Source organism: Colletotrichum jinshuiense, chromosome 5 (assembly GCF_051148585.1).
Source record: "Colletotrichum jinshuiense chromosome 5, complete sequence".
NCBI classification, from domain to species: domain Eukaryota; kingdom Fungi; phylum Ascomycota; class Sordariomycetes; order Glomerellales; family Glomerellaceae; genus Colletotrichum; species Colletotrichum jinshuiense.
In genome coordinates, this window is record NC_139312.1 from 4,342,977 (window position 1) to 4,368,019 (window position 25,043).

Genomic DNA, 25,043 nt, shown 5'->3' on the forward strand with positions numbered 1-25,043 from the left:
GATAACCGTGACAGTGGCAAGGTTATTTGGTTTTCATATTTAAACCAGGCACTTATTGCTAACCATTCTATTCCACTCCAGTGAATTGAACACAGCAAATCCAAGCCTTCAGCACCGCCAACAATTTACACCCTCTGTAACAGCCAACTGAACATCCATACCACCGCTACAGTCTGCTGGTTCTTGACAAAATGCAGGCCTTAGTATCAAATCGAAGCATTCCTGCCCGATTGTTCAATCTCAGCACGGGGAAATCGGGATTCAAAGGTGCACATGTCATCAACGTGCCCAAGCCGGTAATCACGGATCAGGAAATCCTCGTCAAAGTGCACGTTGTCGCTCTTAATCCAAGCGATTACAAGCATATCGACGTCATCTCTCCAAAGCACTGTATTGTTGGATGCGACTATGCTGGAGAGGTTGTCAAGGTCGGGAACAGCGCGACAGGGTCGTGGAAAGTGGGCGACCGAGTTGCAGGTGTTGTTCACGGCGGACTCTACCATGACCGGGGCGCATTCGCGGAATACCTCAAGATTGAGTCGGATCTGGCATGGAAGATACCTTCAAATGTCAGCAATGAAGAGGCAGCAACTTATGGTGTCTCAGCCGTCACAGCTATGCTCGCGGTGAATGTTCATCTCGGCCTCAAGTGGCCCGACCAATCGGAGCAACGCCAAGAAACGAACAAATCAACGACAGCCCAACCGACTATTTTCATCTACGCAGGATCTACGACAGCTGGTCTTTTCGCAATTCAACTTGCCAAGCTCGCAGGATACACAGTCGTCACGACAGCATCACCGCACTCATTTGACCTTGTCAAACGATATGGCGCCGATAGCGTCTTCGACTACAAGTCTGAAACTTGGGTGCAAGATGTAACGAAAGCATTCCCAGATATCAGTATCGCAGTGGACTGCATATCTGAAGGGGGATCTGGCGTCTCCACGGCTAATGTGCTGAAGTCCAAAGGCGGCAAGATAGTGACGCTGCTCGACCAAGGAGAATCAAAGGTTGCGGGTGTCAAATACGACATGATTATGCTCTATACAGTATTTGGACGGGAGTTTGCCTGGTTACCGCCAATTGGACCCAAATTCCCTGTCGACATGGAACACCGCCAGGCTCTTGCGCGATTCTATGCGATTTTGCCGCGGCTCACGAACGTCATAAAGCCGCCCCCTATCAAAGCAATCGATGGTGGAATAGATGTCCTGCTTGAATCATTAGATCTTTTACGCCAGAGAAAAGTGTCGGGAAGCAAACTTGTCGTCAAGTTCTAGGGTGATTATGGGTGGGTAATAAGTGTGTAAATTCGGGCAACTTCAAATGAGGAAGACTTAAAACAGGGTTTTGACACAAATTCTATGTTCTTGTAAACATCAACATGCCTCCACAACAGAGCCCTCTGCAAATACTAGTTCATTGAAAACAATTACAAAACGTAACTTCTTTAAAAGTCCTTGAAGTGAAGATCTGCGCGAAAATTTCATCCAAACGTAAAGTGGTGTGGAATGACTGGGTTCATCCACATTGAGAATGTTTGTACGCCTTCCGTCCACTTCAAGCTTCTAGAATGCATTTCTAGCTCGAAATGAAAGGCACGATATGCAGGCTATGGTCATATAGACTCGGTTGTCATGTTTGACATGAATGCGGTTAGTCGATTTGTCATTCACTGCTAACCGCGGGCATTTTCCTTATCCAAACGTCAGCTTTGCCCTCCACCGCATCTACGAGCCATTTGGCCAATGCTGCTCGCTTGATTGACGACGTCCACCCTTTCTCGCCGATCTGCCCGGTGAAGAGGTTGCTTTCACGGTCCCTTTTCCAGCTAGCTTCGTCAGATTCTCCCGGAATTGCTGTAATGCGAAAGACCGTCCAGTCTAGCCCTTGGGTCTCATGTTCGAAGACGTCGGCAAGGTTGAGCATCGTGTGGTAGAGATTATTGGCGAGGAAGGGCATTAAGATGCCTATAGCCGACTGAATAATTGTCCAGTTGTCCTCGGATCGTTTGATAGTTAGGGTACCCATAGCTATGATACGATTGACCCCATGTCGCTTCATTGCGGGGAATACACATGATCGATAAATATCAGCGAAGAAAGAAGGGTCGATCTTTCTATCTCGCTTAACATCAGGCCCAAGAAGCGATACAACAACAGAACTGCGAGCAATTACTGCTGATACAGCGGTTGCATCGGTCACCTCGCCTGTGACAATCTGGGGACAGTGGTCAGCAAAGTCAAGACAAAGCACAGTACATAGGACGGATAAGGAGTTGTAAGGCACAAACCTCAATCAGTGCATTTGAAGTCAAATCTTTGGGAACCTTGGCTGGATTCCTAGCAAACACAATAGTTGCATGTTTGCGGTAAACTAGCTCGCGCAGTAGGCAGATGCCCGCTGGGCCTGTGCCGCCCAAGACAAGCACTTTTAGGTCTGCCATTGAGGTTTGAAGTGGGTTTTGCATAACTAGAGGGGATTAACCAGCGGTATGAGTTTTCTGTATAAAGAAGGGGGATTTAGCTTCTCAGTCAAAGATATTTATCCTTTGTTGATACAGCGCAACTTAACAAAAATTGACCTAAAGAGGCACGGAATGTTGACTAATAACTAGTATGTGTAATCTACCCAGCAAATGTTAAGACCATCGTTTTGATTCCGATGCCCAAATCACTTCAACAAACGAGCGACCTTTTGCTCAGGCGGATATTATCTTGGGCAGGTACTCTCTTAGTCATTTCCAAGTAAATATTATCCGGTGTCAATTCTTTGTTTGGGCGGATGTTTTTTTCTTCGAGCGGAGATTGTTTTTGGGTGGATTTTCCCGCGTGGATTTTCCCGCGCGGATGTTTTTTCGGCGGAATACTACCTAGGATAATTTTGGCCTACGGATTATATTTTCCGCTCCCGCGCAATTCGACTTGGATGCGGTTCGTTACTCGCATCAAAGCGTTGTAAAATTTAGCTTGATGTCGTCAACTATTCCATGAATCAGCTTGACCCAACATACCTTACTTACCTCAGAAGGGTTGGTCTGGTACTTCGTGGCAGCACTGATATGCGACACAAAATCCGCCATGGATAATTCCTGTATATTAAAACACTGCCTTATCTAAATAACTAACTGGGACAATATATTTAGTAGTTTAAACCGTCAGTATTGAACATAACTATGGGACAGAAGAATAGTCCATGTCGATGCTATCTGCTGTGAGTAGGTGATAGCGGCTGTTGTCATCATTAGTATTTTAAATGAGGGATTAAAATCGTAATTGGAAGGTATTTAGGAGTTATCTGCACTAGTTCACATCTATGCCGTAGAATGACAACTTTGAGTCTTACAATTTTAACAAAGAATGCACCAGCTCTTGTGCCATTTCCCATTTATCTTAACAGTTACCCCCCTCAAAAGCCTTGAATTCATTGGTTTCCTAACTCTAGCAAACTGTGTTTTAAGATACCAAATGATCGAAGCGATGTGATATTTAGAAATGTCATGATAGTTTCATTCTGCCAAGCCTTTTTTCTCTGGCTGCAGCACCTCGCGGCGCACAAGTCCCGTGCGCCTGTACGTGACCAGCTCACAAGAATCCTAATTATACGGGCTCTTTGTCCTTATTTCACTTATATAGAATACAAGACACTTTTCCCTACAAATCTCTTACGTCCGCTGTGAGCTCTCTCGTCACAAGAAAGTATTTTATTCGTGTACATAATGAATGCACATGGACACGTCTGAAGTCATGTCAGATCCTAGTTACGAGACGATTGATGTAACATTAGCCAGACACTGAAGAAAAGAACTAAATGCACTCTTGAATCAAGGTTGAAATTCATGTGGAGGGTCTCTTTGTTATCATCGACTCTATCCACAATTTCTGTACCTCCGGCTAACTCGCGTTCGCACTCGGATAACATGACTCGGGTTTCTAATGTGCTTACTTCTCAATACACCTAGGAGGCAGAACCCGCGCGGGAGTTGAAAACTTAATTTTATTAGAATGTTGCCAATCACAATCTGTGTAAACTCCAGTACCTCGTTCGCATTCGGATGTCATGACTAGAAGCACTAATCTGTGCTTCTTGGCATGCCCAGTAGGTGCCGTAGCTAAAGGTAGGGAGGGAATTGATCAAGCCCAATTAGCAACTCGCCTACCAAGAAAATGGAGTCTAAAGATACATTTTTTGATTGAACAACCTGTCCTAGTTGTGAAATCCCTGGACGCTAGGCCCAAGTGTTTCGTACACGTTATGAAGCAAGCGGGGTTCGTAGCTGCAATCTGTCTCGCGAAACATCGCCAGACTCTCATAACTGAGGATCCGAGGCTTCCGAAAATCAGTATTTAAAGTATAGACAGCGGTACATCTTGTTCTCTTAGGGTCAACCAAAAGCAACTTTCGATTTCACCTACATCACCACACTATCAGATTACCACCGACAATGAAGTTTACACTCATCCTCGCGGTCCTTAGCGTTGGCATTGCGGCATGCCCGACCAAGCCAAGTGGAATCCTCTACACCAAGAAGGAATGTCAACAAGGCTGTCAAACGGTTACCGGAGGAGACGTTCAGAAGTGCATTAATGAACGATGCTTTGATTGCAAATAATGTCCGATTGCGCTTGTGAGTAAAACCACGACCATAGCACAACGGTTACAATCGGAGCATTGATACGATGTCATCTTGGGATTTTTGAATCAATCCATTCTAACTTGAAGTAAGCCGATTTGTCGGTTTCATCAGCTATAGGCATCTTAAGCGACTACGTCTCAACTGGGCAGGTAATAGTAGCTAATCCGGTCTCCGCGATGGCAGATGGGTATCTACAGTTTCCGGCTTCATATGATAGGCTAGTTGAATATATCTAAAAGCATCTTAACTTGCAACCATGCCCCTGCGTTGATATGAAATAATGGATGAATATTAGGGTTAAATGGTACAAACATCCCCTTGCAAGGTCTTTCGAATCATTGAAGTACAATATACCTATAACTCTGGAATTTCTTGTTCCTTTATATTTCACGCATCTCAACCCCTATCCTTGGTCATAATGTCGTAGGGTGGCCCCGAGGCGAAGATGGCTATATCTGGGTAACGGTATCTAATTCTGGTAACAGTCCATGCGCGCCGGTCAGTAGGGTGCGCCACCGCGATAGCGGCAAGTTCTGAATCAAAGTCCCTGCATTTGACTAAATATAAAGGCCCGCGGCTATGGTCGACCCATACATGGGAATTGCCACATCTGTAGATCTATGGTGCATGTTCTGAGTGGTCAAAGCGAGCGTCATCGGGCAATTTCGGGATAGACACTGTCGTTAGCGGAGGAACGAGCGATTCGTTGAGGTTGTCCCAAAACTTTGCGGCTACCGTAATGTGTTATCGACCGTCGGGGCAGGATGAATCCAACCAAATGCTGACTTGCTGGAGGTGTTGTAGGTCAGGCAGACTGTGGCAAAATGCTTCAAAGACCCCATACAATGGTTCTATGATGGTCTGAAGAACGTAGTTAATCAAGTCAAGTCAAGCTTTCAGAGTGCTGGGTCTTTGAATTCATACAGGAAGGACGCTAGTTCCCAATTCACTTAAAATATCGATCCAGCTAGCCCCAGTGGTTCCTTCTTCTTGCGCATCCTCCTTTGCCCAAATCTGCTGGATGATCTCCCACTGCCGCTTTATGTTTGCTATACCATAATGTTGAACCCTCTCCCACCATCGAATGCAAGATTCTCGACGCCATGGAACCGTTTCACACGAGGCAATGAACATGGGCCAGGTGATCGGGGCTGTCGGACCGGCTCCAGTAGGCATCGAAGCTGACTTGGCATCCTCGGCAGCATGCATGTGAGCTGCCACGCATTCGACTTCCTCTATAAGGTCTACATTCTGATAACGTTGAATGCGTCGATAATAATAAATCAGCGCTGCACAATGCCAGGCTTTGACTTGGTGCTCAAACACTGTAGACATCACGCCACATCCTGCAGGTATCGACGTTACCGTCTCCGAATCAAATTCCCAACGCAGGAGTCTATCACCGAGCGCTTCGCAACCTTCGAGAAGGGTCTCCGGTATCGGATTGTTGTCGTGGCCAAATCGTGCCACAAGCTCCGCAAGACGACATGTCTCTTGAATTGCCGCAGCGATGTCAGGTGTGATCCCATACATGTACTCGTAACAGGTGCCAGACTGGATGGTAAGATTGTCCAAAAGGTCATTTTCGTCATTCTCGTAAAGCAAAGCCAATCCGTCGACCTGAAATGACATTGACCGGGACATGAGGGCTAAGAACGCGCTAATTTGGTTCAGTTGCCTAGTCGAGCTACTGATGGTCCTCCAGCGTTTCCGGGAGTTCCGCAACTGCGCGGTAGCATTTAAGTGTAGAGTGAGATCTTGGTGGTCGTCAGAAATTATCTTTCGTCATGTTAGTGGTTCTTGCACCCGATGCGTCATAGTAGAGAGTCAGATATCGTACCCCCATAGTGACCAGAGACAACATTGCCATCATAATTGTTCTGTAGTCTCCTTTGCACGTTGAAGCGTTGATAGCAGCTTGCAAATGTTGAAGAGCACAATGTTTGTGCTGGACGCCCATTCTTTGGTAACCTTTCTGCGCTGCATCGCAATTCCAGAGATGAAAGGCAGCTATTGCCAAAATAGCGTGGTATAGTGCCAAATGGGCATTCCCAGTTGTGAGTTCAGATGGATTTGAGAGGTACAGAAAGGCGCCTTCCAATGCAGTTGGGACATATAAACCACGATATAGGTTATTGGGATGTAAGACAGGCCGAAGAAGGTCAGCAATGCGGACCATATAATGGTGCATCAGTACATCTGTCTTGGTATCGCCAAAAAGGGTAATCTGTATCTGCTGCATCGAGAGAAGGTCTAACTCGGCGAAATTGGGTGCCGTGGTGGATTCTGTTGTTGTTGAGTATTCTGGCGCATCCATATCGACTCTAGAGAGAGCTGACTGGTCAACTGAGACCGACTGGCCAGCTCTTGAAGTACTATTTGGTAAGCTAGCGTCTGTGTCGACTTCTAGTCTGATATCCCCTTCAAGCGCTGAAAGATTGTTGGGTGTCTCAACAACCTTGGCTATGTCATCTACAGACGGTTCGTGGGGAGTTATAGCTGGTTGGGAATCCGAAACTAGACTCGAATCAATCCATGTAGGCTCAACATAGTCAGCAGGTGATGATATAGCGTGCTCGTCTGAGATTCCGCCATTTTGAGGCTGCTCATTTTCTTGGACCATAGGCGAAACATCAGAGGGAGAAGATGGTGACTCCATGCTTTTGTGTGTACCAATGCATGCCAGAAAGACGGAGAAGGGACCTTTGCGCGACGACATCCCAGTTCGAGCATCGTGGTCAAGGGCACAAAGGAGATCATCAACCTCTTCTAGCCCGTATCGGTCTGTATTGCCTTTATCTGGAAGTGGTCAATTCATGGATATGTAAGAGGCGTAGCTATCAGAGCATACTTACCAAGCATTATTCTCCTTCTTCCTTTTTTACCTAGCCCCGTGGATATATCATCCTGCGCGAACGGGTCAGATATCCATTGTAGTCTGATATCGTAGCCTCCACAGATAACGCCCCTCCTCTCGCAATTGCTGCATTCTAGAGGCCTCTCGTCGCACCTAACTTTGCGTGCCTTGCATGTCCAGCAGCTACAATTTGTTAGCAGACGCTTTGATTGACTGCAAATCAAAATTCTAGACATACCCGGTGAAAGTCACGGACCGGGCCTTCGACGAAGGAGGCATGGTGGTGATCTATCCGACCTTGCGTATCGGGATTACCAGGGCAATGGCCAGCACCAGGTGCTATCTGAATTGCATGCGCTGAAAGCACAACTCGTCAGCCGAAATACTGTCCGTGTCTGGGAGCGAGGAGGGGTCACAGGGACGACATTGCCCATAGTAGTACGCGATTCTGAAGTGCTATCTGGTTAATCGCCGGCTAAATTGAACCTTATCGGAACTTTTGGTACTTGGCCATTTTTATGGGGTAATAACAGCAACTGACTTACTAACAAGAAGTTAAGAATCCTCTCATTCTTTGATTGACTTGCCTTGTAGGGGGGAATGAGATCACTTTTGCTAACATCCATGAATTGCTGTTTGAACATCAATTATGAACCACTCTTATGCTTATCCTGAAGTGTTCTAGAGTTCATAGTCCCCATAACGCCCGAGATCCACTTTCGGGTGGCTAAAAATGCCTCATAGACAGCATCTCGCCCCGTTAGCAAAAAGAGTTGACTTATACCTAAACCCTTCTGCTAGCAAGACTTTTGCTTACAGGTTACGCATAATTGCTCACTGCACCATATGGATAGCGTTTTCCGCAAACAATAAGGTACGGGAACCTCACTCCCACTCTTCAATCATCTCTCTATCAGCCTCATCTTGATCTCCTTGGGTGGTCTGCGCTACACCTCCCTCCAGTAGAATGGTGTCGATGACTGCGGCATCGGTGATGGCCCAAAAGTCTCGGCAGGCCTCGGTAAATGATTGCGACTTGGCTTCCAGGAGGCTTTCTTCGACTGCCGCGAAGCAAAAGCGAAAATACAAGTAGCCACGGTCGTTTTTGATGAACTCGCTGGCGGAGAAGTCACCCCCAGGAACGACCAAGATTCTGTAGGGGTGCTGGGTGCAGAAAACCCACAGGGCCAACATCAAAACCTTTGGGCCACGGATACTAGAGGGTGCGTGGCGATATTCATCTTGACCCATAGAAACATTCCGCCCATCGGCCAGTCGAAGGAAAACATCTCTGTCCGGCCTGCTTCGCCAGGTATAAACCTGTGCTCCTCGAAGACCGTTGCCATCGTGATCATGCGGCGTTCATATGCCAGGCGCAAACCATCCAGCCATTGAACCCAGCCTTCTGATCCCCAACCTACTTGCTTTCCGCCCGAAAGCTGACTGGAATCGCCAATCATCTGCGCGACTATTGCCTGAACGAATCCAGAAGGCTGTTGAGTTGTGCTGTCAGTAATGCGGAAGATCTGCTCGCATACGGCAGGTTGGGCCGTGACCCAGCCCAGTCTGCAGCCCGGTGAAATAGTCTTCGAGAAAGAGTCGAGACGAATGACACGGCCATCTCTGTCAATGCTGAGAAAACTTGGGATAAGCCTGTCGAGGAATGAATGCCCCGTCGACCTGCCTTGCAAGGTTTGAGTGCAATAGTTGTGATCCGCATCATGGGGAAGGCTCGTGGACCTAGGAACTCCCCGGTGCTTCAGCGACAATGTCTGGGCGGAAGGATAATAAAGGTTCCAGTAAGGATCATCCTCGATCAGAACTATATCGAACTGCGAGCAAACCTCGTAAATCTCCTTTCGCCGCGGGAACAAAAGTACACCGGACGTCGGGTTCTGGCCGGTCCTAACTCGTCGTCAGTCATCGGTCCTTTTATGAGACTGAAAAAGCTTACGGAATGACGTATACAACATGCGGCCGCTTTCCCCGTGAATAATCCCAGCTATGGAGGACGTCAAATAGACTTCCAGGTCCATACGCCAGCATTCCTTCAGTGTCCATCTTGACAGGAACTATATTCACGTTCCTCGGCTTGATTTGTGCAATTGGTGGCCCATACACAAATTCCTCAACGATCAAGCTTTGTCGATCTCGAATGCTACTTAGATCCTCATCCCAATGATCGAATAGGAGCTCAAAGACTTTGGAAAGCCCATCCGATGAACCCCCGTTGATCATGACATCAGCACCACCCTCGTAGGGTATATTGGGATGATAAATGGAATTGGTCAGCTTTCGGATCCACGCATGCAGAGGTGGGTATCCCTGAGCACTCCCATACTGGAGTGCAGTTTCGAGATCGATTCTGTGCACCGATTTCGAGTCCTCAGATTGTCGTGGAATATAGATCTGGTGAGTCTGGGGGTCTTCAGGCGCTGAATCGCCGCCTTTCTCTCTGACTGCAAGAAGGCTTCTCGGTTCCAGTAACGACAGATGCATGGAGTTGAAAGGAAAGTTCCCCGGGTATGGAAGACCTACTTATCGGTTCAGTTGATGATTCATCAAATCAAGAGAGAATAGAATCAAATACCGCCAGCAAGGTTACTCATCTCCGGCACACGGAGAAATTTGTAATACTCTTTCAAGACATTCGGGGCTCTTCGCTTTGACGCCTTGGAGAAGTGATGACTGAGGTCCAGGACCTTTGAGCGTGCATTCGACATGATATCGTTGACTGGTGAAAGAAATGTAATTAAAGCTACAGCGGAGACGTTGGGGGAAAGTAAAATGCTCCATCGTTTGGAACAAGTAATTGATTGCATTGAGTATTTATACTGCATCCAGGTACCTACTATAGACTAGATGGTCCGCAGAGTAGTTATCCGGCTTTTCAAAGCCTCCCACCTGGTTGGACTATCGCAGACGCCTTCCCTTTGAGGGCAGCATTCATTTCTATACGATTAGCTGCATGAGAGATATTTAAGATCGCTTTTTTCCCTTTGCATCCCCTACCATCCTAGTCATTTCTCTGCGTTGCATTTTCGCCTTTATATTGGCCTGTGAGCTAAGACACTACTAATTAAATTTTGAGTGTTGCGAAAATGCCCTACTCACTCAAAGACCGCTGTGTGCTTGTCACGGGCGGCAGTAGAGGCTTGGGTGCTGTCATATGCCGGAAATTCGCAGAACATGGGGCTCACGTAATGGTGAACTATGTTTCTAACAAGAAGCGAGCACAGCAAGTCGTCGAGGAAGTTGATGCATTCGGGGTGAAAGCAGCCCTAGTCCAAGGCGTATGTTTGTTCCGCTTCCCTTACAATCATATTTCGCCCACCTTTATCAAATGCACAGGACGCCGGTGTCCCGGAAGACAACTCTAGAATTGTTGCGGAGACTGTCGAAAAACTAGGTGGGCTGGATATTATTGTCGCCAATGCCGGTTGGACGCTATTTTCCGACTTCAAAGATCTGAACGCTTTAAGCATTGAGGAGTGGAATAAGGTATGCTTGTACAACACACCGTGTTTCCTCGTAACTGACAATCCCAGTGCTGGGCAACAAACACCCTGTGTCATCTTCAGCTCATGCAAGCAGCCGGCCCAATTTTCAATGCCAATGCAGAAGGGGGCGTCTATCTTATTTCATCGTCCATAGCAGTAAGACTGGCAAAGCACGACTTCCCGCCCGCGCTAACTTTATAGGGTCGTACTCAGAGTGGCAGTAGCATGGCTTACTCGGTAACGAAGGCGGCAGGCCTTCATCTCATGAAATGTCTTGCCGCTACTCAGGGTCCAAAGTTGCGCATCAACGCTATTCTTCCAGGGCAGCTATTGACGGAATGGGTATTTGCGACACCGTCATGGCATGATTGTTTACTAATATTCCCAGGGACTGCAATTTACCGAAGAACAAATTGCCCAGGAGCAGAATGAGTCTGTTTTGAAGCACGAGGTAGGTTTTGCTCACATTCTTGTCCACAGCGTCGGAAGCAGCTGACATCAGGAAGACATTTCTTGACGATTGTGCGGATGCGTACATCTCGGCCGCACAGAACACCTCCATGACAGGCCAGGAGATTGCGGTGGACGCTGGACTCACCATCTCGTGGCAATCACGGTTCTGATGCTGAGGTATAGGGCGGTGCCTCGACAAACCATTTAGGCCTGCTAGATTGCTAGATTAGACAAGTCCAACATAAAGAATGAGATGAAACCGCCTTGCTGCTGTTGTCCAGCGGTTTGCCGTAGTCTACGTGAATGAGCCCGTGAGCAGACAACATAGTCGACAGAGACTACAAACTACGTCCCAAGACACCCACGAGGTATTGAAGTGACCCGCTGTCCTGTAATTGATGGAGGAGTCAATCGCATGCCGAAAATGCTGCAGAGCACCAGTGTCGTGTGCATCTAGTGTATTCTAAAGAGCAGGAGTTTGCGAGATGGCTCCACATGCGATCGGACCCAGAATTTCCCCTCATTGCCAAGAAGATGATCCTTGACTGGTTCGGATACAAATGTTGATAGCCAATGGGCAAACTCTCCGAGGCATGGTTGCGTTTGCTCACCACTGGGTGGCTCTTTTGCAGGTCAAGACTCTCCGAACCTGCTCAAACGACAGAGTGGGCCATTCCACACAGGACCATGTATGCGTTTCCCATGTTATCTTAGCCCCTCGGCGGTACATTCCCTCAGCGTAATTCAGAACTTCGCTCCCTGATTGAAGATACGAGCTCTTATCGGTTGGGTTTGCTAAGAATGATCCTGGCCAATTGCCTTCTCACCAAGACACCCAGCACCAAGGATGCTGTTGCTTGACTGCTGTAGATAAGAGGTCAGAATGTAATATTTGCATGGCTTTCTGACGCCCTGCTGGTCTGCACTTCACACACTCAAAGGTCTTGTTTAACACCGGCGCATTATCTTTTCGTTTCAATTTCGGTCATGGAAGATACCCTTGACGCGATTATTATCGGCGCAGGCCTTAGCGGCCTTCAATCTGCCTTAGACCTTCACAAGAATGGCCGATCATTCACTATTCTTGAAGCTCGTGACCGCGTAGGCGGCAAACTCAACTCAGTACAGCGGCCGGATGGCAAGGGGATCCAGGAGCTCGGCGCGACATGGCTTAACAATACACACCAGTCCTTGGTTTGGAGCTACTGCGAAAAGTTTGGATTGACCCCCGTCGTCCAAAATATCAAAGGCTCTGTCGCTAGCGAAGACGCTGATGGAAATTGTCATTTCTTTCCGTTCGGAGAATTACCCAAGGTAAGTGATCTCCCTATCCGCGCCGAATTCACGCTGGCTCACTAAGATCTTAGTTTGGTCAGCTTGACACCGACAACATTGCGCGGACTCGCGACATCATCGAAGCGGCATCCCTCGACAGCCAAACCTTTCAGCAGCCAAAGAGAGGCGAACTCGATAACAAAACCCTTGAGCAATGGTGCCGAGATTTCGGAGCAGGAACACGAGCCTTGCAGACTGTTCGGCTCTGGTGTCGAGGGACTCTCGGTCAGGATCCAAGCGAAGTTTCGGCGCTGACCTTTTTGGAGATTGCTCGTGGAGCGCTAGGTGTTGTCAACCTTCGATATGACGGCAAAGACGGGGCGCAGCATCTCCGAATTCAAGAGGGCACTCTGTCCATTCCTACTGGGATGTTGAAGCTGCTTCCTGAAGATGTGATCAAGCTGAACTCGCCCGTTAAATCGGTTGTGCAATCGTCGAAGGATTCGTACATAGTCACCACGACACATGGCCGCCCATTCAAAGCGCGAAAGGTTATTGTCAGCATACCCAGCCCGGCATACAAGACCATTACCTTTGAACCCCGCCTTTCCCCCGAGAAGGAGTTATACACTTTGACTGCGCGCTACGGATGTTACATCAAGTTCATTTGTCTTTTCAAAACTCCATTTTGGAGGCGTCAGGGTGCTTGCGGGCTTGCACAGAGCTTTCGGGGTCCAATCAACCATTGCCGGGACACTTCAGTTGACGGCCAAGAAAACTTTGCATTGACATGCTTTATCTGTTCCGCCCCTGGACGAAAGTGGTTGCGTCTCAACGATGAAGCTGGTCTCGAAGCTGTGCTTAGGCAGATAAGCTCCCTATTTGGCACAGCTTACGACGCTGTGAAGGCCGAATTTTTGGGCTCGCTCAAGTCGGAGTGGATGCAGGACCCTTGGGCTGGATGGGGCTGCCCTTTTGCTGCCACGCCACCTAGTACAATCGGGGACAGCGAGGACGGCCAGATATCCAGCGAGAAGAATGGTGGCATCTACTTTGTCGGCACGGAGTTGTCGGACGAATGGCGTGGATATATGGAGGGGGCGCTTCGCAGCGGGAGACGAGGGGCTGCACAGGCTTTGGCGGATCTTAATGCAGAAGAAGCGAAGTTGTAGTGTTTAACGAACGATTTCTTTAAGCAGACGTGCTATATTTTAAAATACTATCTGTGAATGCTTCATTTCTTGGACAAATCGATTATCCCGTGTATCGAAACGAGTGGGCGTCATCAGAATTGTTTCTCTATCTAGATGCCGAACCTCTCCCAAGCAGAGATAAATTCGAAAATGTCATAGAGTATAACTTTAAAAGTCCTCTGGTATTGCCGGAGGCAGCAAGCTGTAATTTGCATGTGGCTCTTGAGCCAACTGTTCTGTGCTTGCGTTACCAGCCGACATGTCACTGATCGTTCCACCCCAGGGAGGAAAGCGACACCGAGAGATCCGCTAGCAGATATCCGAGGTCGGAGTCACAGGAATTTCACTTACCTTTGGTATCCTAGCACCCGACATGCTTCACGGTGATTCTGTCGATGGGTCTCGAGTATTTAAATGCCCATGATGCTCTAAATAACACTCCATATATAACAAAATTTTCCGTGCATTATATTTTCTGTTATGACCTCCTTCCAAATGAGGTGCCTCCTAATTGCTTCGGCATTCCTCGGAATCATCTCTCTTGGAACATCAACACAGAGTAAACATGATGCTGCCAGCTCTCAAGCAAGACTGGAGGAGTTAGAGTCTAAATGGGGAACAGATGTAAGATCTCTCTTGGACTAAGACTGCCACATGTGCTGACGAATAGGAAGTGGGGGTTTTCAGGCATTTCTACCTTTGCGCATCTGAACCATGTTAAATGTTTGACCACACCGAATCAGCCATTCGACGTGGGCATCATCGGCGCCCCTTTTGACACAGCTGTGAGCTATAGACCAGGGGCTAGATTCGGCCCAAAGGCCATCAGAGCTGCCTCAGCTCGCCAAACATCATTTCGCGGTTTCAACCATCGCGCAGGTGTCAACCCTTTCAGTTCTTGGGGTACAATAATTGACTGCGGAGATATTCCCATCACCCCCTTTGACAACGAGCTCGCGCTCCGTCGGATGACACTCGCGTACGACGAGCTTCTTTCTCGACCATCCACAAATCCAAGCAGAAAGCCAGTCCTCATGACTCTTGGGGGAGACCACAGCGTGGCCCTTGGTGCCCTTCGGGCGCTTCAAAAGGCATACGACCAACCCATAGCCGTCCTTCACTTTGACGCCCACCTCGATACGTTACACCCTGGAAAATACCCAAGCTCATGGACCTCTGATGAGCCTTCCCCCTCGGACTTTACTCACGGAACTATGTTCTGGGTTGCTGGTCGCGAGGGATTGATACGCAACGGGAGCTCTGTCCACGGCGGCTTGCGTAGTAGGCTAGCAGGGGATGACTATGGCGACTACGTTGATGACCAGGAGCAGGGATTTCTGCGTATTGAGGCAGACAGCATCGACGATATTGGAACCCAAGGCATCATTGATATAATTATACGGAGAATAGGCACCGAAGTGCCTGTCTATCTGTCTGTGGATATTGATGTGATTGACCCTGGGCTGGCCCCCGGAACAGGAACCCCGGAACCTGGTGGTTGGACATCAAGAGAGTTGATCAAGATTCTACGAGGCATTGAAGGTTTAAACATAGTGGGTGCGGACGTTGTCGAGGTCAGTCCTGCGTTTGACGGGCGAGGGGAAGAGACAGCTCTGGTTGCGGCGCAGGTGGTCTATGAGATGTTGACCAGTGTGATAAAGCTTGGCATGAAAGAGAGAGGCATGAAGCCCGCGGAGAGAGCGGATCTAGTTGACGTTCGGGATGCTCGAGATGAGAATGTGAAGGATGAACTATGATGATGGCGACTAGAATGGTCTAGTTCAAGGCAGATAGATGGAGATTAACGCTCTTTAAATATGTGGAGGGGCGTCTCAGGGCTTCTCTACTGGCCTTTTCTGGAGCCTGAAGTCTGCCCACCTTCTGCCATAGATAACCACTAATACCACTATCTTTCACCCTCATAGATGGGACCCTTATGAGGCTGCCACGATATTTCATTGTGTAGTCTTGGCTACCTTAGAATTAACTAGGAGACACTGATTGGAATTAAGCTCATTTCGAATCACAACCTCTCGAAGCTTATTAATTTGCCACTGTGTTAAACTTCACTGTGACCCAAATCCGTGTTTCTGAACTCGAGATGCGTGCCAAAAAGAATTGCAGAATAGAAGTGTGGCAATATCCGTCGAAGACACAAACCAGGCCAGACAACGCGAAATACGTCAGACACAACGTGAGCAATCGTGATGGTTGAAAATCAGGGATCAAGTGGAGTTCTTCGGAGTTGCTTGCCATTTGAATTCCAGAGTCGCTGAATTGGCAGACTATCTAATCATTCCATGACCATTCCTGAGCATGTATTAGTAAGCACAGTAGATGATAAACAGTTACGTCATCTTGGATACGTGCTGCGGCAAGGTAATCCGCGGACTATCACTGAATCTGAATGTGTTCATGATCTTGGCAACCATTATCAGTAAATGTTTCGTGTTGGTTTGCAATCTGAGAATGAATATCTATTCTTCCGAGATACTCAAAGCGTTGCCACTGTTATGTTACTCGAAAATGATACATCATAAAATTTGAGGAATGAAGCTATACACCTATTGAAGTAAAGTATCTGCAATAGCCCGCATTACATCTATTTCCAATTTGTTGCTGGCGGCTGGCTGTCATTGGAGAGAAAACATGATGAAAGATAAGGCTAAGGACCAGTTCTCGCTGACACCTTCCCTTGACAGATCCCAGGACACCAGCCATACTGGTGTCTCGAGCGTTGATCTTGAAAGGGGTGGTATGCATCCTTAGAATACTCTTCTCAAAGGATAAGAGGCTCATAGCAGCCACATGAATAGATAAATAGTATGTGGTGTAGGAGGATATACTGTAAACGACAAACAGTTATTAGCTTTCGCCACGGAATCCAGTCACTATCGGCACTTACAATGGGGTTCGCGGATTGGGATGATAACAACCTGCCGGCCCTGCCCCGCGACCATGATTGGAGAGCAGAGACTGGAAACTTTGACACTATCCCAGTGATAGACGTTGGTGGGATCCGGAGCCAGATTCTTGATGACCGACGAAAGGTAGCTACGGAAATTAGAGATGCCTGCACACGGGTAGGGTTCTTTTACATCAAGAACCACGGAATTCCCGAACACCTCACCGAAGGTGTATTCGAGTTTGCAGAAAAGTTCTTCAAACTGCCCTTTGAGCAGAAAATGGAAGTTTACATTGATAACAGCCCTAACTTTAAAGGTTACACTCCGGTTGGTGGCTCTGGCAAGCCTGGCCCTGACGGCAAAGGAAGTAGGTTCACCCACTGTCTGTCTTTTAACAACAAAAGTTTCATTGTGTATAGTTACTAAGAAGTTAATCTGACATGACAGATTTGAACGAGGCTTTTGAATGGGGCTTGGATCCCAAGCTGGATGACGACCCTAACAACCAGTGGGAAGACCCTCACATGATAGGCCCAAACAGATGGCCACGAGAACCGGCTGGGTTTGAGCAACACCTTTCTGCCTACTACCGAGAGGTTCGAGGTTTCTGCCGTTTGTTGGTCAGAGTAGTAGCGCTCTCACTGGGGCTGAGGGAGGACTACTTTGACTCCAACATCACTCACCCAGGATGCTCTACGGTTATTGCTCATTATCCGCCCCAGAAGGACCAAGAGGAAGCTCGTGGCTTGGATGCTCACACTGATTCCGAATGTGAGTGCTGATGCATTTGCGATTATTGACGAGAGACTGACACAGCAAGTCTTTACAATTCTCGCCCCAGGTCCCATTCGCGCACTCGAGGTTGCCAATAAGGCAGGTCAGTGGATTTCGGCACCTCCAATGAAAGGAGCCTTTGTTGTCAATGTTGGAGACCAATTGCAAGCATTGACGAATGATCTCTACGTCTCTACTCGTCACCGCGTAATGAACTACACTGGACAAGAGCGCTACTCCGTTCCATTTTTCTTTTCGCCAAACTACGAGACTGTGATCAGACCTATTCCTGAGCTTATAACCGGAGAACATGTGGCACAGTACCCGGTCATTTCAGCAGGCAAGGTAAGTCTACTCTCAGGCTTCCAATGAATTTCCTTTCAAAGTTTGCCCCCGTCCAAATATCATGCTAAGGTACACTACAAATTAGATGTATAAAGACAACATGACCGCCCTTCATCGTATTGCATCAACTATTCCAGAGTTCACTAAATATCGCACTAAGTCAACGACGACTAACAGTCAATAATGGTCTGTCATAGAAATTCCACAATATACAATAGTGGTAATTTCAGCTCTATCTCCAAGGCTTATTTTTAGAGAAAGAATTCGAAGAAAAGATTCATTCGGACCATTGCCCGTGCTTAAAGCCATTTTTATTTAGGTTGCCTTTCTTTCCCCCGGTTACACCCATATATGTCCTTGCTCGCAGTGGATGTTCCCGCCGTAAAGGGAAAGGTCTGTCTATCTATTGGTGAATTCAAAATACTAGAAGGAAAACCAATGTTGACAGTAGTAATTTCATGTAGTGCCCGAGGACCCCGAGCCCAAAGCCAAACTGTTGCGCTGCCTCGGCCACATAGGGTGTAATTTGACATTGCAGCGATGCCCCTGACTTTGCCTCTAGGTGTCAACCTATTGTATGCTCTTAAAATGACGTTTCGGATGGGCCGGTAGGAAGGTGGTGCGGGGAGAGTTTGACAGGTTTGGTTCTACAATGCACACTCTATCAAACCTCGTCGATGCGGGGTCGAAACTCCATTAAATAGACATCAAACGCATTCCGCCTCTCCACATCATCAAGTAGCTGAACTCACCAACCGATTTCTCACATGCGTCACAATGCGATCTTCAATTCTCGGATCTCTCGACCTGGCAGTTTCATTCCCTAAGTTGCTACTAGGGCTCACTGTAGCGGGCCTTGCGGCCTACATCATCTACCAGAGATACTTCCATCCCTTGGCGGAGTACCCAGGCCCTTTTTGGGCATCAATCACGGATCTATGGCAGGTTCATGAGTTCCTGTCATTGAAACAGCCATACAACTTGACAGAGCTGCATGAACGGTATGGTGAGTTTGTGCGCTATGGACCCGATAAGCTCAGCGTCACCGCCGAAGACGTCGTTCCTCTAGTGTACCAGAAGGGCGGGCAACGGTTACCGAAGACGGAATACTACGACGCATTTGGATCAAAAACGCCAAATGTGTTTGGAATGAGATCTCCAGAAGTATGAAGCTCAAACCTGGTCGTCTTCTCTTTTTTTCTAACGCTTGTATGTCCAAGTTACACTCCATTCGGCGGCGCCATATGTCGCACAGCTTCTCAATCACGAGCGTAAAGGGGATGGAGCAATATCTCGACAAGAACATAAGTATCCTCCGCGAAAAGGTCCACAAGTTTGCTAAGGAAGGAAAGGCATTTGATCTAAAGAAACTATTGCACTATTACACCATTGACATCCTCGGCGAGCTAGCTTTCAGCCGCTCATTTGGGGTTCAGGTTTCCGATGACGAGTCTCGTGTTCCTCCCGTCATTCCGCACACTTTGCTTGGTTCGGCTATGGGCGCCTGGCCATCCATGACAAGTACACTTAAGCAATGGTTACCGAAAGTGCCCAATCGAGGTCTGCAGGATTTGTTTGCTGGAAGAGCAAAATGCGCCGGCGTGGCAGCTGAGTGCGTTCAGAGACGACTCCGAGAGGTTCAACAAGACGAAGAAAAAGGAAAAGTCCAAAGAAAGGACATCCTGACAAATCTCATTTTGGCAAGACATCCCGATACAGGGGAAGAGATTGCGAGACCAGACCTGGAGGCTGAAGCATTCGGAATGATGTGAGCATTTCTGTTAGGCTTGAGATAGCCATGACTAACATACTATTGCAGCATTGCTGGGACTCACACGACTAGTGCCACCACTACTCTGCTGTTTTGGAACTTGTTGCACAATCCTGCATCTCTCCAGAAGTGTGTCCGGGAGGTTGACGAAAACTTGACTTCCCTCGATAGTGGCAAAGAAGCCTATTCAATCACGGAAGTAGAGAGCTCTTTACTATTCCTTCGAGCTTGCATCAAAGAGAACTACCGTCTTACGCCCGTATTTACTATGCCGCTGGCAAGACGCGTTACTGCTCCTGAGGGTATTGTTGTAGCAGGTCGCCATATCAAACAAGGGGTGAGTTAGGCCTAAAACCCTCCCATTCAAAAGTTGTTTAGATTGTTATGGGTTTAAAAGTCGTTCGCTAATAATGGATTGCTGACGACCACTGCGACAGATGTCGGTTGCTGTTTGTAATCACGCTTTTCATCATAACCCTAGAGTATGGGGTAATGACCATGATATTTTCGATCCTTCTCGCTGGGATCAGCCGGAAACAGCTACACGCGCACGTTATTTGATGCACTTTGGCCTCGGAGGTCGTCAGTGCCTGGGAAAGACATTGGCCCAATCGAATATTTACAAACTTACCAGTACTTTGCTGCGCGAGTTTGACTTTCAGTTGGCCGATGCATCGGAGAGACAAGCCATTACAAAGGGTGAATTCCACGGAAGGCTCCCAGAGATGATTAGTGTCGGCGTGAGTGATCTTGCGGGGCCATTGATGGTGTTTGCTCAAACTAGGACTGAACTATGATTGAATCCAATGGTGAATTGCGGCGCAATTCTACTAAATCACGTCCTAAATCTCTCAACTACATCAAATCTTCGGTCCTTTTGACTTCGAGGCGTCATATTGATTGCCTACGACTTTATTCCGTGTTTTCTGTTTGTTAGCAGATCAAATACTGGACTTAAGTGTGAGAAGCAATTGCAAAATTGAACAGACCGAAATCGAACGCTGAGAGTCGCCGAGTAACCGCGCTCATTTTCAGTGAGGGGCCGAAGCTACGAATGTCGAGATCGATTTCCTCTGCGTAGTAGACCTTGACGAGACACAATTTGCATCTAACACAGTCTTAACAATCACTTGATATAGTAGGCAAATGGTGAATGGGTAATGAAAGCATTAACATCTGATGCAAGCAGAGATTGTCACAACTCAAATATAATTGGGTAGTTATTATGTTCTTTTATATTCTAGTGCCGAAATATCGGCAAGATCCCATACTTGGGGTTATTGCGTAACTTTATAGAACACAGATATCATGACGATTGCGTTATTAGGTCCCTCGCAAGCTCGGTCACAATCCGTCGTTTCTCCAACTCAGACCTAGCATCTTTGAGTTGCTGGGTCCTGGGCTCCAGCATTTCCCAAACCTCGATAAACTTTCCACCCGTGCCCTTGGACACACTCATGCCGAAGTGTCCAATTGTCTTGACCATAAAATTGCGCTTGCGCAGGCGGCGGATGTCAGCCTCTTGAAAGCTGCCGTACATCTGGCCGACACGGGCACAGTACATAATGAGGGCCGCCAATCCAGCACCCAGGGCCGTGGCCACCGAAGAGCCTGTTTTGGGCAACTTGTCAACGCCCGGGGGACTTCGCACCGCGTGTCGTTGAACGACCTCGACCCCTGGGAAAATGAAGTCGAGGAACTCGGGGTCGCCAGCCCACTCGTAGGGCAAGCCCGAAGGGTTCGCGGCGCCGATCCTGATGACATCGTTGGGCCGATAGGCAGCTGGGTAGGACTTGTCGCTGTTATGACCTGCGTCAGGGCTAGAACAGAAGAGAAGCACTTCCTTCTCAATGGCATGGTCTAAGGCCCTTTTGAACTTTACGAGGAGGTCGTTGGAAGGTTCCTGGACGATCCAGGACATACAGATAATGGAAGCGCCCTTTTCGACTGCTGCGTCTATAGCTTCAATCACCGACTCAATCTCAATTTTGGCGCCGGCACCGAGTGATTGTCGGGAGCCAGTGTTAAGCCTGATTGGGTAGATTTTGACCATAGGACACACACGTGCAATCATTGTGGCCATAATTGTTCCATGGCCCGACTCAGAGGCGTACCAAGGAAGGTTCCTTTCGCCGTCAAAGCCAAATGTTCGGCCTGTCAAGATGCGCCCGGCCAAATGCTCCGCCATGTTGTCCACACCATCATCAATGAGAGCCACGATGACCTCAGGCGGAGGTTCGCTGGCTAACGGGTAATTAAGCGGGTTAGTACCGGATGTTACTGCAGCAGAAACATTGGCCCTTATTGGGGCGCCACCCACGCCAGTGTTTCCGGATGTTGCTGTAGCAAAGGGCTCAATGGGACTGGAGGAAGCGCCATCGCTCGCGGTAGTGTTGACTTGTAAAGCCAGTGCAGCGGCGCCTTGTTTCTCTCTTAAACGGGCTCTTTCAATGATGATCTTGTCCCATACGTTGTATATACGATCGGCGAAGGCGTCAGTGGCATCGAGCCAGCGATGGGGCGGCGTCGACAGGCTGGCGGCAGTTCCAGTACGACCTAACGTCCCTTGAAGCACAGCAGACCTCCGAGATCCATAAGCGTCGAGACCTCCTTCAAGGGTGACATTGCGAAGTGGTAACCTGATATCAGTGGCGAGAATCGAGCGGGAGGGGACAGGTGGGGGGCCCATGTCGGTTACAATCGCCGCAGGCTTGGACTGGTTGTTGCCGCCTGCAGACGTAACACTGGCACTATAACCATTAGTGGTTCTGTTTATGTCGTTATTGGTTTTGAATAGTAGTGAAGGCGTCATCTGTTCTACGTAGGCCGGCTGTGTTGTCAGGCGTTTTTGGAAGTTGGCGATGTTACGTCGAGTACGCTCCCGGGACTCAAGCAATTGGGACTTTCAAGAAAGGTATGGTTAGTTGTTGGTTTATGAAGAAAACCACTAGGAATTACAGCCTTACCTGATTCACTGTTAAAAAGGCGGTTTGTAGCTTCGGCAGTCGTCTCAGCCCCTCTGGCTCGCCCCATGCTCGGAGTACAGCATTATTGCCACTCCAAAAGAGCGTGATCTCCGTTAAATCACTGCTTGAGTTGTAGATGGTCTCGGGGTCGAGATCAGGCTTGGACCAATCCAGCGATTCCACACCAAAGCCTTTCAAGGCCATTTCGATGGCCTCATCTGAGTGTGGCGGGTTGGTCGAATCATCAACGATAACCTTGAGAATACGTTGGACCTTTTTGACTTCGCGTAGCCATTTGAAGAAGAAAAGTATATCTGAGCGACCCCGACGGTCGTTCTTGGAAAATGGATTCTTGCTCCAGTTGCGAACTTTAACCGGAGGAAAAGCGACGTACTTGAGCACCGAATCGAACTTGACAGCTTGGAACGACTCAGTGAAGCCGTCTGCGTCAACCTCCAGTGGAAGACCCTGGTAGTCGAACCAGATGTGTATGTCTGATCAATTGGTTAACAGTTGACTTGGAACACTAGGCAGTACGTGGAAAGTTGCTTGACAATTGAGTCGAACCCACGTGCATACTTACCATTTGAATTCCTGCCGTACAGAAATCTTTCAGCTGCGCCGTGGCTCCGTTTTCTCATACACTGTATCTTTAACTCTAACTGGATTTTATTAGCCCAGTCTTCCAAGACTTTCTTTCGCTCCTCTGGCGAGGGCTGCTGAGGAGCTTGCGCTGTTCTTCTCGTTATTGCTGGCTCCCCATGTGTCACTGGTGTCGTAATGCTGTCGTCAATTGCAAATCCAACTCTGCCTTGTGCGTAAAGTTGACCTCTTCTCGCACTACTCTCTCGGCCTGATGGATGAACCGTTCTTGTTGCATCTCGGCCTCTTCGAGTGGGCTCTCTAGCACCTGGGCCTTCTTTTGACCCCCCGGGCCCCTCTTTACCACCGGGTCCATCCTTCCTCTCGGCACCTGGTGATGAATCCCTTCTCTCCCGCTCGGCTTCTGGATCTCTGTCGCGGCTGGTGTTCCTCTCACGGCTGAAATTCCGCACCTGCGGCCTCTCCGTGTCTCTGGGATGACGGCCCGCGTCTGGGATATCCCTACCACCGCCTCCTCCTCCTCCGGTCGGACGCCTAATTGGTGCTCGGACTCTGGATGGTGCACGGCCCGGCCTTGTCGTTGTTGGAGGTTTCAAGAGGAACCTCTCTCGAGTTTGCATGTGGTACTGATATACAGAAAGGCCGCTATCTGTTCGACGATCTAACACAGCCCTGTCCTGTTCTATCAATGTCTTGCAGTCGCCAATTGTGATCATCTGGCGTATCAGCTCATACTGTTCCTCAGAGCTACGGACGTATTCTACCGCATAATGCAAAGGAGTATAGCCTTTCAGGTCAGCATCGGCAATTGTGAACCCATCCGCAAGATCCACCAATTTTTTGCGAGCCTTTGGAGTAACAACATAAGGGTGACGCATGACTAAATGTAACGCGTTTTCAGTCCGATCTTCCACAGAGCACCGGATAGCGAGTGCCTCTGTCAGCGGATGCTGCTTAGGTGTGTTCGGCTCGCCTGTGGCAGTAGATGACCCCTTTCCACCGGACTGAGGGGGTACTAAGCAGCCCAAAATCATGTAGTGGGCGAGTCCCAAGTCACGGTCCTTCACGACTCTGGCCAAAGCGCCATAGAGCGGAGTTATTCCCCGGCCTTTGTTGTCGCGTACTTTTACAAGGTGCGGGTACTGTTCCACGATGTTCCGAACGCTCAGTCGGAGGTGCATTTTGTCATGATTGGCACCATTTCTTTCCGGCGGCGGCTTGGCGTACTCCTCAACAAGTCGGTGTAATACCGTCTTATCGTCATGCTCAGAGACCGATCCGAGCCGTTGGTACTTTTCGAAGACCGATTTGGGATCTTTCCAGAACTCCTCAGCCGAAGCCTGTGTTGTGGGCATCGCCCTCAAAAATTCTTCAATGTCATAAAAAGCTTCGACCTGTCGTGGCTGCGTTCTTTCGGCAGTGGTATAGAATTCTTCGTTCTCGACGTAATATATGTTCTCGTTCTCAGCCAATTCGAGATACATGCTCTCTCGGTCTGCCTCGCGGCCATCGTCGATTGGTGACTCGAGGCTCATCGTGATTTTGGGGGTTCTCAAGAACCAACCGAATGCTTGCAGTGAGCGATAATCCACAGCTTAGGCAAGGTTGAGCGCTCCCAATTCTGGCATGGTTGGCATTGAATGTCGGAACGAGTCAACCAATTGATGACTAGCAGATGATCGCCAGTCGCGGGAAGCAATTGAAATGTTGAAAATCACTCGAGGCTGCTTCGCAGAGCGATAATGGTAGCATAGTCTCAGA

The 25,043-nt window shown here is 48.4% G+C and overlaps 7 protein-coding genes across 7 annotated transcripts; 5 read left to right on the forward strand and 2 right to left on the reverse strand.

Annotated features, from left to right (window-relative positions):
* Positions 1 to 191: 191 nt before the first annotated feature.
* EsH8_V_001043 (chaperonin 10-like protein) lies at positions 192 to 1,283 on the forward strand (the record flags this gene model as incomplete). Its single annotated transcript, XM_083273559.1, has 1 exon — positions 192 to 1,283. The coding sequence occupies one exon, from the start codon at positions 192 to 194 to the stop codon at positions 1,281 to 1,283; it is 1,092 nt and encodes a 363-aa protein (XP_083126274.1).
* A 4,274-nt stretch (positions 1,284 to 5,557) lies between these two features.
* EsH8_V_001044 (Zn(II)2Cys6 transcription factor) lies at positions 5,558 to 7,775 on the reverse strand (the record flags this gene model as incomplete). Its single annotated transcript, XM_083273560.1, has 4 exons — positions 5,558 to 6,418; positions 6,480 to 7,438; positions 7,495 to 7,679; positions 7,735 to 7,775. The coding sequence occupies 4 exons, from the start codon at positions 7,773 to 7,775 to the stop codon at positions 5,558 to 5,560; spliced, it is 2,046 nt and encodes a 681-aa protein (XP_083126275.1).
* A 2,822-nt stretch (positions 7,776 to 10,597) lies between these two features.
* Positions 10,598 to 11,619, forward strand: EsH8_V_001045 (SDR family NAD(P)-dependent oxidoreductase; the record flags this gene model as incomplete). Its single annotated transcript, XM_083273561.1, has 5 exons — positions 10,598 to 10,789; positions 10,848 to 10,997; positions 11,045 to 11,152; positions 11,385 to 11,447; positions 11,503 to 11,619. The coding sequence occupies 5 exons, from the start codon at positions 10,598 to 10,600 to the stop codon at positions 11,617 to 11,619; spliced, it is 630 nt and encodes a 209-aa protein (XP_083126276.1).
* A 3,332-nt stretch (positions 11,620 to 14,951) lies between these two features.
* On the forward strand, positions 14,952 to 15,807 carry EsH8_V_001046 (uncharacterized protein; the record flags this gene model as incomplete). Its single annotated transcript, XM_083273562.1, has 2 exons — positions 14,952 to 15,656; positions 15,754 to 15,807. 2 exons carry the CDS (start codon positions 14,952 to 14,954, stop codon positions 15,805 to 15,807), a joined length of 759 nt encoding a protein of 252 aa, XP_083126277.1.
* Positions 15,808 to 16,823: 1,016 nt separating this feature from the next.
* On the forward strand, positions 16,824 to 17,605 carry EsH8_V_001047 (uncharacterized protein; the record flags this gene model as incomplete). The annotated part of the gene is made up of 2 exons (XM_083273563.1): positions 16,824 to 17,205; positions 17,271 to 17,605. 2 exons carry the CDS (start codon positions 16,824 to 16,826, stop codon positions 17,603 to 17,605), a joined length of 717 nt encoding a protein of 238 aa, XP_083126278.1.
* Positions 17,606 to 18,719: 1,114 nt separating this feature from the next.
* Positions 18,720 to 19,714, forward strand: EsH8_V_001048 (uncharacterized protein; the record flags this gene model as incomplete). Its single annotated transcript, XM_083273564.1, has 2 exons — positions 18,720 to 19,106; positions 19,163 to 19,714. The coding sequence occupies 2 exons, from the start codon at positions 18,720 to 18,722 to the stop codon at positions 19,712 to 19,714; spliced, it is 939 nt and encodes a 312-aa protein (XP_083126279.1).
* Positions 19,715 to 21,019: 1,305 nt separating this feature from the next.
* Positions 21,020 to 24,817, reverse strand: EsH8_V_001049 (uncharacterized protein; the record flags this gene model as incomplete). Its single annotated transcript, XM_083273565.1, has 3 exons — positions 21,020 to 22,615; positions 22,680 to 23,173; positions 23,263 to 24,817. The coding sequence occupies 3 exons, from the start codon at positions 24,815 to 24,817 to the stop codon at positions 21,020 to 21,022; spliced, it is 3,645 nt and encodes a 1,214-aa protein (XP_083126280.1).
* Between the last annotated feature and the right edge of the window lie 226 nt (positions 24,818 to 25,043).